The 12,468-nt window shown below is 48.1% G+C and overlaps 2 protein-coding genes across 6 annotated transcripts in view; one reads left to right on the forward strand and one right to left on the reverse strand.

Annotated features, from left to right (window-relative positions):
* Positions 1-3,291, reverse strand: part of ST7L (suppression of tumorigenicity 7 like) — a 224,845-nt gene extending 221,554 nt beyond the window's left edge. For 2 of the 5 annotated variants that reach the window (XM_069761732.1, XM_069761733.1), the window contains exon 1: positions 2,897-3,160. In XM_069761732.1, the coding sequence (XP_069617833.1) occupies positions 2,897-3,062 (166 nt within the window). In that variant the 5' untranslated portion in view covers positions 3,063-3,160. Of the gene's footprint in view, positions 1-2,896 lie in introns of all 5 variants that reach the window. The other 3 variants (XM_069761735.1, XM_069761736.1, XM_069761734.1) reach the window with 2 other exon arrangements.
* A 38-nt stretch (positions 3,292-3,329) lies between these two features.
* CAPZA1 (capping actin protein of muscle Z-line subunit alpha 1) overlaps positions 3,330-12,468 on the forward strand; it is a 70,727-nt gene continuing 61,588 nt past the window's right edge. Inside the window, exon 1 of the mRNA XM_069761737.1 lies at positions 3,330-3,428. Within this exon, the coding sequence (XP_069617838.1) occupies positions 3,390-3,428 (39 nt within the window). The 5' untranslated portion in view covers positions 3,330-3,389. The remainder of the gene's footprint in view (positions 3,429-12,468) is intronic.

A 12,468-nucleotide genomic window follows, 5' to 3' on the forward strand; every position in this document is an offset into this window, starting at 1 on the left:
GCTTAAACGGTGGTTCCCCCCCACATATCGGGTATCAGCGTACTCAGGACAAAATGGACAACAACATTTAGGGTCCAATTTCTCCTGCTAACCTTGGAAAAATACAAAACTGGGGGCTAAAATATAATTTTTGTGGAAAAAAAAATATTTTTTATTTGCATGGCTCTGCGTTATAAACTGTAGTGAAATACTTGGTGGTTCAAAGCTCTCACAACACATCAAGATGAGTTCCTTAGGGGGTCTACTTTCCAAAATGGTGTCACTTGTGGGGGGTTTCTACTGTTTAGGTACATTAGGGGCTCTGCAAACGCAATGTGACGCCTGCAGACCATTCCATCTAAGTCTGCATTCCAAATGGCGCTCCTTCCCTTCCGAACCCTCCCATGCGCCCAAACGGTGGTTCCCCCCCACATATGGGGTATCAGCGTACTCAGGACAAATTGGACAACAACTTTTGGGGTCCAATTTCTCCTGTTACCCTAGGGAAAATACAAAACTGGGGGCTAAAAAATAATTTTTGTGGGAAAAAAAATTTTGTTTTATTTTTATGGCTCTGCATTATAAACTTCTGTGAAGCCCTTGGTGGGTCAAAGTGCTCACCACACATCCAGATAAGTTCCTTAGGGGGTCTACTTTCCAAAATGGTGTCACTTGTGGGGGGTTTCAATGTTTAGGCACATCAGTGGCTCTCCAAACGCAACATGGCGTCCCATCTCAATTCCTGTCAATTTTGCATTGAAAAGTCAAACGGCGCTCCTTCCCTTCCGAGCTCTCCCATGCGCCCAAACAGTGGTTTACTGCCACATATGGGGTATCAGCGTACTCGGGACAAATTGGACAACAACTTTTGAGGTCCAATTTCTTCTCTTACCCTTGGAAAAATAAAAAATTGGGGGCAAAAATATAATTTTTGTGAAAAAATATGATTTTTTATTTTTACGGTTCTGCATTATAAACTTCTGTGAAGCACTTGGTGGGTCAAAGTGCTCACCACACATCCAGATAAGTTCCTTAGGGGGTCTACTTTCCAAAATGGTGTCACTTGTGGGGGGTTTCAATGTTTAGGCACATCAGTGGCTCTCCAAACGCAACATGGCGTCCCATCTCAATTCCTGTCAATTTTGCATTGAAAAGTCAAATAGCGCTCCTTCCCTTCCAAGCTCTCCCATGCGCCCAAACAGTGGTTTACTGCCACATATGGGGTATCAGCGTACTCAGGACAAATTGGACAACAACTTTTTGGGTCCAATTTCTCCTGTTACCCTTGGTAAAATAAAACAAATTGGAGCTGAAGTAAATTTTTTGTGTAAAAAAGTTAAATGTTCATTTTTATTTAAACATTCCAAAAATTCCTATTAAACACCTGAAGGGTTAATAAACTTCTTGAATGTGGTTTTGAGCACCTTGAGGGGTGCAGTTTTTAGAATGGTGTCACACTTGGGCATTTTCTATCATATAGACCCCTCAAAATGACTTCAAATGAGACGTGGTCCCTAAAAAAAAATGGTGTTGTAAAAATGAGAAATTGCTGGTCAACTTTTAACCCTTATAACTCCCTAACAAAAAAAAAAAATTGGTTCCAAAATTATGCTGATGTAAAGGAGACATGTGGGAAATGTTACTTATTAAGTATTTTGTGTGACATATCTCTGTGATTTAATTGCATAACAATTCAAAGTTTGAAAATTGCGAAATTTTCAAAATTTTCGCCAAATTTCCGTTTTTTTCACAAATAAACGCAGGTACTATCAAAGAAATTTTACCACTATCATGAAGTACAATATGTCACGAGAAAACAATGTCAGAATCACCGGGATCCGTTGAAGCGTTTCGGAGTTATAACCTCATAAAGGGACAGTGGTCAGAATTGTAAAAATTGGCCTGGTCATTAACGTGCAAACCACCCTTGGGGGTAAAGGGGTTAATGTACATGCAAATGAGGTTTAAGTGCTCCGGGCAAAATCAGAGCACTTCCCCAGCCTCTGCCCAGTGCCACCTAAGGGTTTATGTACAAACCAGTCAAAGGCCACGTTCACACGGTCAGTATCTCACCTCAGTATTTGTAAACCAGGAGTGGGTGATAATCCAGAAGTGGCGACGTGTAAGGCTGCCGTCACACTAGCAGGATTTGGTCAGTATTTTACATCAGTATTTGTAGCCAAAACCCGGAGTGGGTGATAAATGCAGAAGTGGTGCATATGCTTCTATTATACTTTTCCTCTATTTGTCCCACTCCTGGTTTTGGCGCACAAATACTGAGGTAAAATCCTGACGGCGTGCCTAGCACGGAGCGGCTGCAGGTCTCCCGGTCATGCGTTCCTGAGTCCGTGCACTGCGGTCACAGATCCATGGAGGGCTTTATGAGGCAGCAGTTCGGGAAGTGCTCCGATCACGCAGTCCAGCCTTACCCACCATAGAAACATCTGACTAAAAGATCGAGAAACACTGAAGTAGGAAACTGTGAAAGAAAATTTGTGTCGGCCTCAAAACTTTTGGCCATGACTGTGAGGGTCCGTGTGATCGGTAACTACAGCTGTAGGGGGCACGAGCAGCGGCCCATGACTACAGATATTACAGAAGCCCCTCCATTTCTGCCCCAGCGTCACATGAGCACATTACCAGTAACACCTCAGACAACGGCGCAGTGCGGGCGCCCCGGCATCGCTGCCCTAGCCCACCAGGGATGTGACCACAGAATGGCCAGGGAACCTGTTGCCGTGGGCAACGTCTCCAATGTCAGCAGTTGTTGCCTGCCCCCAGACAGCACATGTAGCCCCGGAATATAGTGGTCTCCATGAGAGTAGGCCCCACGCTCTGGCTCCAGGATTGCTGGGTGCTGTAGTCCCACTAGGGGAGCGCCCCCGTTGCTAGGTAACAGCTGGGCCGCAGCACTCACCGCTCAGCACGGCCTCGTACAGGCGGAGCGCCGCTCTGAAGTGATAGAGCAGCAGCAGCGCCGCCACGGGGAGCAGCAGCCACACGTACGCCCGGTGCCTGCACAGCCAGCCCTTCACCCGGGTCAGCAGAGGCGGCCCGGAGCCGGCACTCGCACACTCCGCCATGTTTGTTGTTTCCTGCTACTGGGGCAGAATAGGCGGAGCGCGCCTGGGATTGGTGGAGCTGGAGGCCCCTCAGCACCGGGGACAGCTCGGTCACTATGTCCCGTGCTGCAGCCTCCCTATACAGCGCTGTATTAGCATTACTGCCAGGTACCGCGCAGTGCTGCTGGACATTGCCACCGACTAACGTCGGCCATAAACGCTGATGTGCCTCTACCAACATGGCGGCCGCTCGGTATCCCCGCTTCCGCTTTGGACCGGACGTTCCCCCTCCCTTCCCGCTATGCTTTGCGCTCTCCTCTCAGTGGGGCTGGGCCATTCGCAGCCAAGATGGCAGACTACGAGGATCGGGTCTCTGATGAGGAGAAGGTACATGGTTTTCGGGGGGCTGCAGTCACTGTTGTGGTCTGCGGCGCTTAGTGCCGGGGGCACAGATCAGGCGCAGCTCATGCACTTCTTGTTGTCGTCCACGGCCCCTTAAACCTTGGCAGTGCTGGGGGAAGCAGCAGTTTTACCTGGGCCCGGCAATGAAATCGTTAACCGTAGCTTCTAACGTACTAGTTTAAGTCCTGCGGTGTGTGGCACTACAAGGCGCGGCGTGCCCGGCTTGATGACAGAGCTTATTCTCTGTTCTGGGAGTCGGCTCCGTGTTTGGTGCGGTTGTCAGGAGCAACCAACATCCATCCTGGCAGCTGTCATGTGGTTGCTAATGACAACAGCCCGTGCGGCGGGGTCCTCGATGGGGTGGGGGTCATTCTTGCTCCTGTCCTTTAGTTACACTGTCTGACCCCCTGGCCTTGTTATAGATGGTGGGGGTTATGCTGGGACTGTATGAGGCAGCAGGGATTGCTGGTGGGTTACCCCGGGAACAGCGCCACACCTGTCTCCAGGCTGCATCCGGTACTGCAGCTCGGTCCCAACACCAGGACAGGTGTGACGGCCGCAGCCTTAATGGGATGTGTTTAATGCCAGCGGTCCCGACCATTACTCTGAAGTGATCACAGAGGGGTCTCTAATATAATAGCGGTGGGGGCCTGCCTATAGGAACACATGATATTGGGAGACGAGCTGAGGTGTGGCGTGTCCAGAGCCGGCTGCCATGCTGCGACTGCTGCCCGAGCTCCTCAGTAATAGCTGGGTGGAGGCTCCTCCACAGGCCCCAGCACGTCGCCCTCTCCGATTACAAGGCCTGGCCACAGGGTCACCGCTCTGTGCTTATTTCTGGGCCTCCGCTCCTTCACTGTCTTCTAATAATAGACCCCCAGCCTCTGTATAAGGCGACTGCATCGCAGGAGTCATACATGGAGTGATTTCCTGGGTTTGGGGACGATTTGTGTTTTCCTCTGAGCTGTTGGTATACACACGGTCATGGTTATTGCAGTATGTAGCGATAGAGCGTTGTCCATGGGGGGGTGTTATTAGCCGAGTCGCCCCGAATACAGTACGGCCATTGGGGCTTATACTGGCCATACCCAGCAAAGACCGAACCTGGCCTTATTGAAATGGTTCCTGGGTAGATGCCAGCTCAGGCTTTCCGTGGGAAATTCGCCTGTTAACCTTTTCCCATCTCTGTTCTCCGTGTATAGCGCAGGTCCGGTGTCTGTAACAGCAGGGACCGGAGCCATCTCTGATCGCTTCTGTATAACTATATAAATGCAGTTGTCAGTCAGTGGCATTTAAATAGCGCGACTGCCGGTATGCTTCTGCCACTAGGGCTACGGTAAACGGGGGGTTAATGGTTCAGCTGTGCACCCTGCAAAGGCCCCCATGACTGCCGGTTTTGTCCTCCCGTGAAGCTTTGCCTGCGGCTGGACTTCAAAGAAGATCATTGTTTTGATAATATACTATAATAATAATTTTATTTCTATGTCGCCAACATATTCCGCAGCGCTTTACATTTCTGAGGGGACTTGTACAGATAATAAACATTACAGCATAACAATAATCGCATAAGGCTACGTTCACATTAGCGTTGCGTCGGGCGCAGCCGCGGCGACGCATGCGTCATGCGCCCCTATATTTAACATGGGGGCGCATGGACATGCGTTGTCTTGCGTTTTGTGACGCATGCAGCATTTTTGGCGCAAGCGTCAGGGCGCAGAGGACGCAGCAAGTTGCTTTTTTTTTTTTGCGTCCAAAATCAAGCCAAAAATGGACGCATGCGTCACAAAACAATGCGTTTTTGCATACGTTGCGTCGCCGATGCAACACACAGCAATGCAAATGTGAACGTAGCCTAATTCAACAGATACCAAGATCTTGCCCACAAGCTTCCACTCCGTGGAAATACACCTGATCCGCAGGTTCAGGTCCGCCAAGGAGGCAAATATAAAATGTAAAAGTTATACATTAAATAAGAAAAAGTAAGAAAAAAAAAAAATATATATATATATATAATGTCACAGCGTCCGTAAAAGTCTGTTCTCTGAAATGGTAAAATGAATTACAGTAACCAACTCAGTAAACGCCATGATTACAAATGAAACATTGCAATACAAAGATATCAAACTGTCGTATCCCACAAATAGTGTTAGGCCGGAGTCACACATGTGAGAAACACGTCCGTGTCTCGCATGTGAAATCCAAGCTCTGGCGCCGGCACTGCAGAGCGGAGCGTGCGGCTCCATAGGAACACATGGAGCCGCACGCTCCGCTCCGGAGTGCCGGCGCCAGAGCTTGGATTTCACATGCGAGACACGGACGTCTTTCTGGCATGTGTGACTCCGGCCTTAGTCAGCCGGCCATCCCGAAAACAGGCCCTCACACAAGTCCATTGACTGCAAAATAAAAAGGTTACAGGACTCAGAAAATAATGGCATAAACCAAATTTATTTTATATATTTTTATTTTTTTTTACAAACTTTTTCACCACTTAAGTAAAACAACAAACTTAACTGTTCGATATCGCTGTAATCGTACGGAGATAGAAAACCATGTTACCAGGCGATATTTACAGCACAATAAACACCACAAAGGCCAAACCCAAAATGCCACGGAGGAATCAAGTTTTCTTCTTCTTTTTTCCCAATTCTAATGCATTTCATAACATTTTTACCATTTTCAGTAAATTATATGATGAAATGAATGGTGTCATTCGAAACATCAATTCGTTCTTCCAAAAAATCCGCTCCATACAGGTGGGTTGGTTGATAATAAAGTTATGACTCTTGGCCGAAGTTGAAGGGGAAAAAAAAAACAGAAGAGCAAAAAATGAAAAATGTGCTCCCCAGCAGTGAAGTGAGCCTACAGGCCGGTCTGTGATGAGAGAACCCACTAACAAGGAGCTGACAGCTGATTGGCGCTGCTCATGCCGCGGGCAGCATAGATGGTTGGAAGCACACAGTGCGTGTGGCAGCCGGGGTGTGAGGAATCAGCGCTGTCATTAGTGACTGGTAGGCCCCATCATCACAAGGGCCGGCTCACACATAGCAAGTCCCAGCAATGGCAGGTATTCGGTCTGGAATGTAATCCTTCACAATAAATACCCGTCTCCTAGGGTTGTGTAAGGAAGTGACAGGTAAAGCCTCCGGCCATATTTACACGGGCCAAGGATGTTTCAAAGAATCGGAGGCTGAATTTGGCGGCCACACATTTGTCGCCCGCTCGTCATCTCATTTTTTTCCCACACGTATTAAGTAGAAAATACTCCATTTATATGCATTATAGAAAAAACGTCCACAGGTGCTGTGAGGGTGCACAGGGACTTGGTGAGGGGGGTCCTGTAATCAAAGCGTCTCACATGGTCACAAAATGTCTAATCGGTGGGCTGTAACTGCTAGGACCCTCACAACTACAAGAATGGGGGTCCCTGTGTGAGCACAACAGTATTGGTTTGGTGAAGATGGTGGAGCCCCGCTCCCTGCAGTCAGTGTCCCCCGGCGCTCCGCTCTGTACTCCCTGCAGTCAGTGTCCCCCGGCGCTCCGCTCTGTACTCCCTGCAGTCAGTGTCCCCGGCGCTCCGCTCCGTACTCCCTGCAGTCAGTGTCCCCGGCGCTCCGCTCCGTACTCCCCGCTCCCTGCAGTCAGTGTCCCCGGCGCTCCGCTCCGTACTCCCTGCAGTCAGTGTCCCCGGCGCTCCGCTCCGTACTCCCCGCAGTCAGTGTCCCCGGCGCTCCGCTCCGTACTCCCCGCTCCCTGCAGTCAGTGTCCCTGGCGCTCTGCTCCATACTCCCCGCTCCCCGCAGTCAGTGTCCCCGGCGCTCCGCTCCATACTCCCCGCAGTCAGTGCCCGCTCCATAATCCCCTCCAGTAACCGCTCACACAGGGTTAATGCCAGCGGTAACGGACCGCGTTATGCCGCCGGTAACTCACTCCGTTACCGCCGCTATTAACCCTGTGTGACCAAGTTTTTACTATTGATGCTGCCTATGCAGCATCAATAATAAGAAGATCTAATGTTAAAAATAATTTAAAAAAAAAAAACCTGCTATTCTCACCTTCCGTAGTCCGACAATGCACTCGCGGCTGCCGCCAGCTTCCATTCCAAGAGATGCATTGCGAAATTACCCAGAAGACTTAGCGGTCTCGAGAGACCACTAAGTGATCTGGGTAATTTTGCAATGCATCCTGGGAACGAAAGATGGTGGCAGCCGCGCGCGCATCGCCAGAGGTTCGCTGGATCCCGCCGGCGGGTGAGTATATAACTATTTTTTATGTTAATTATTTTTTTTAACAGGGATATGGTGCCCACACTGCTAAATACTACGTGGGCTGTGTTAGATACCGTGTTGCTGCTATATGCTACCTGGCCAGTGTTAGATACTATGTGGGCTGTGTTCTATACTGCGTGGGATGCGTTATATACTACATGGCTGCTATATACACTACGTGAGCACTGTTATATACTACGTGGCTGTGTTCTATACTGCGTGCTATATACTACGTGGCCACTGTTAGATACTGTGTGGGCTGTGCTATATTTTACATGGCCAGTGTTACATACTACGTGGGCTGTGTTATATACTGCGTGGCTGCTATATACTGAGTGGGCTGTGTTAGTTACTGCGTGGCCTATATTATGGTATTCTACAACATGTATGTATATAGCAGCCACATGGTATATACCACAGGCCACGTAGTACTCCTATATACTATGTGGCTGCTATATACATACATACATATTCTAGAATACCCAATGCGTTAGAATCGGGCCACCATCTAGTCTACTATAAGGTCACTTCCATCTTTCTGTCTGTCCCGGATATTCATTGGTCGCGGCCTCTGTCTGTCATGGAATCCAAGTCGCTGATTGGTCGTGGCAAAACCACGACCATTGCCACGACCAATCAGCGTCGGGCGCAGTCCGGCGGCAACATGGCCGCTTCTTCCTCCCCGCAGTCAGTGCCCGCTCCATACTCCCCTCCAGTCAGCGCTCACACAGGGTTAATGGCAGCGCTAATGGACAGCGTTATGCCACGGTGTAACGCACTCCATTAACGCTGCTATTAACCCTGTGTGACCAACTTTTTTGCTATTGATGCTGCCTATGCAGCATCAATAGTAAAAAGATCTAATGTTAAAAATAAAAAAAAAATTAAAAAAATCATCATATACTCACCTTCCGGCGCCTTTCCCGCTCTTCGCGACGCTCCGGTGACCGGTCCATGCATTCCGATCTCGCGAGATGATGTAGCGGTCTCTACGGAAGGTGAGTATATAACTGTTTTTTATTTGAATTCTTTTTTTAACAGGGATATGATGCCCACATTGCTATATACTGCGCGGGCTGTGCAATGTACTGCGCGGGCATGCGTATTCTAGAATACCCGATGCGTTAGAATCGGGCCACCATCTAGTCTGTATATAATCAGCTTTTTACAGCAGCTGTAATCATACACACAAGCATTTACAGTTTCCTGTTATAGTGCTGCGATGGATCCTCAATCATTGGATGCAATGCTGTGGCTCTGTATGGCAGCTGCATTTTTTATTTATTTTTTGCAAACCCATGAATGTGAATGGCGTTACCGTATGGGCGTAATACTGGCAGATTACATACTACAGTATACTGAGAATGGAATGGAAGGCACCGGATCTGTACGTTGCGTCTATGTGCAACTGGAACATGGTTTGTTTAAAGGTGTTTTCCCACATGGTCGTGCTTGCTCCATTCAGCGCCAGTGCCACTGACGGACGGCCTTGTATCTGCAGTTGAATGCACTGTTTCATCCTGGATACTTGTACCCTGTATTTCAAGAATTTCTTTAGAAATTTTTTACGTTCTATTGATGTAAAGGGATAAAATCGGAGGTTTATGCCGCACAGGGCTGGCTGCAATACGCTTATATTAGGATGGGTTATAGACGAGTTGTATACGGTTTTCTTTTACTATATTAAATAAGGCCTATGTGAAGTCATGGTCCCGCCTGTGGGGTCACACTTCTCTCCAGCATGGTGGTCCCTCAACCTGGTGAGACTGAGCGCAATCTGTCATATCCAGAGGGAGGCTGAATTAGGAGGTGGCCACACATGTATGGAGTTACCCTGACATCCTAGCTGGCATGGCCATCTGTGACTGGGTGCCGTAGCCCACTGCCTCCTCATTGCCCAGTGTCATATACTGAGTGTAATGCCCCACTAAAAAGGTGTGAGTGCCAAGAATGTGCCCAATCAGTTCTTCACAATGCTGGTGCTTAGCTCTGCTAATCAACTGGTTTACTGCCTTACGTAGGAGAAGACCCGGCAGCGCTTATTTCCCAGGATTGGGGTGTGCTAAGGCCTCTTTCACACATCAGTTTTTTGCCGTCCGGTGAGTTTTGAAAAAACGGATCCTGAAAAAGTTGCCGCCGGATCTCGTCTCCATTCACTGTGCAGCCGCCTGGTACTGCAGAGCAATTCTTATTGTGGAGAATAGGTCAGTATGGAGTGTCCGGGCAGCGGCTATGTACAAGAATCCATCGCCGGTTGCTACACATTGTATGGAGAGTCGCTCTGCAGCTCTCTTCCCCCGTTTTCAGCAGATCATTGGGGGGGGGTACCAGTCTCATATTGATTTTTCTGTCCTGTAGATACGTGATCAATAAGTGTAATGTCCATGTACCCATACATTTCTAGGATGGGTAATAGAGGAACAGCTCAATGTAGAGCTCTAAAGACCAGGCTGAATTGTTACTTCATGAGAAGTTCCGCTATTTATTACTGCTGTATCAGACGGGCGATCAGGCGGGATGCCGCGCGTGCGCATTAGAGATCGCGGCGGCCATTTTCCCAAAGCCGAGTTTGCATCTCGGCTTTGGGAAAATGGCCGCCGCGATCTCTAATGCGCACGCGCGGCATCCCGCGGCCATTTTCCTGAAGCCCCGTGCAGCAGAGCACTCGATCTGCGCACGCGCGGCCCCAGGAAGATGGCCGCCCCCACCGATGCAAGGGATTACAGCGCAGATCGCGCGCTGCTTGTTCACCACTACGCCACCAACGTAAAGCTGAGGAAGAACCAGCGATGTCACCACGCCCTCCCGACCTGACCAGCCTGATTGACAGGCGAAAACGGCGACTTTGGTAAGTTATTTCTCAGCATAGGTGGGGAATCGGGGTACACTACATACACTATAGGAACACACAGCGCAGGCCCTATTTAACAGTATTTATAGCTCAATCTCAAAAAACGGGGTGACAGGTTCCCTTTAAAGGCAGCGAAAATAAGAAGTGTGAACATACCCTAAAGCCCCCACGCACATTAGATGACTCTGCCGTCGTTCAGCCTTGTCCACCATATACAGGAACGCGTTCTCTGTGAGTGCTGCTGCCAGACATTAGACTGTCAGCCGATCCCATCAATATCTGTATGTTTGGCCATCAGACCAAAAGTTTGTTTTTTTTTCTTTCTTTTTTTTTTTTTGCAATTCCTTCTGTCCGACTGTGGTGATGCCATTTTCCTGATAACTTCATGCACTTTCAATTCATTATCATGCAAGACTTTAATTTTACCAAAATGCTTTAGAATATAGGTCGCTTAATTAAAGAAAACTTACTGCCAAAAGTTTTGCATACACTATTTATTGAGCACCACATAGAGAGTAAATCATTATTATAATGTCATAACTTAGTATTTGTAGCATAATTTCTTGCTTTAACCCCTTCATGACCGGGGGATTTTTCGTTTTTCCGTGTTCGTTTTTCGCTCCCCTCCTTCCCAGAGCCATAACTTTTTTATTTTTCCGTCAATTTGGCCATGTGAGGGCTTATTTTTTGCGGGACGAGTTGTACTTTTGAACGACATCATTGGTTTTAGCATGTCGTGTACTAGAAAACGGGAAAAAAATTCCAAGTGCGGTGAAATTGCAAAAAAAGTGCAATCCCACATTGGTTTTTTTGTTTGGCTTTTTTGCTAGGTTCACTAAATGCTAAAACTGACCTGCCATTATGATTCTCCAGGTCAGTACGAGTTCATAGACACCAAACATGACTAGGTTATTTTTTATCTAAGTGGTGAAAAAAAATTCCAAACTTTGCTAAAAAAAAATTTAAAAAAATTGCGCCATTTTCCGATACTCGTAGCGTCTCCATTTTTCATCATCTGGGGTCGGTTGAGGGCTTATTTTTTGCGTGCCGAGATGACGTTTTTAATGATAGCATTTCGGTGCAGATACGTTCTTTTGATCGCCCGTTATTGCATTTTAATGCAATGTCGCGGCGACCAAAAAAACGTAATTCTGGCGTTTCGAGTTTTTTTCCCGCTACGCTGTTTAGCGATCAGGTTAATACTTTTTTTTAATTGATAGATCGGGCGATTCTGAGCGCGGCGATACCAAATATGCGTATATTTGATATTTTTTTTATTGATTTATTTTGATTGGGGCGAAAGGGGGGTGATTTAAACTTTTGTTTTTTTTATTTTTTTAACTTTTTTTTTTTAACTTTTGCCATGCTTCAATAGCCTCCATGAGAGGCTAGAAGCAGGCACAACCCGATCGGCTCTGCTACATAGCAGCGATCTGCTGATCGCTGCTATATAGCAGAATTGCACGTGTGCTGTGAGCGCCGACCACAGGGTGGTGCTCACAGCGACGGGCAATCAGTAACCATAGAGGTCTCAAGGACCTCTATGGTTACCATTCACAAGCATCGCCGACCCCCGATCATGTGACGGGGGTCGGCGATGACGTCATTTCCGGCCGCCCGGCCGGAAGCGGTAGTTAAATGCCGCTGTCTGCGTTTGACAGCGGCATTTAACTAGTTAATAGGTGCGGGCAGATCGCGATTCTGCCCGCGCCTATTACGGGCACATGTCAGCTGTTCAAAACAGCTGACATGTCCCGGCTTTGGTGCGGGCTCACCGCGGAGCCCTGCATCAAAGCAGGGGAGCCGGCATCGGACGGTATAGTACGTCCGATGCCGGTAAAGGGTTAATCACTGCACCACACCAATGGGGCATTGAAGCCACTAGGGAATTCAAGACATCCTGAGGGAT

The sequence above is a fragment of the Ranitomeya imitator genome, chromosome 3, assembly GCF_032444005.1.
Source record: "Ranitomeya imitator isolate aRanImi1 chromosome 3, aRanImi1.pri, whole genome shotgun sequence".
Lineage (NCBI taxonomy): Eukaryota > Metazoa > Chordata > Amphibia > Anura > Dendrobatidae > Ranitomeya > Ranitomeya imitator.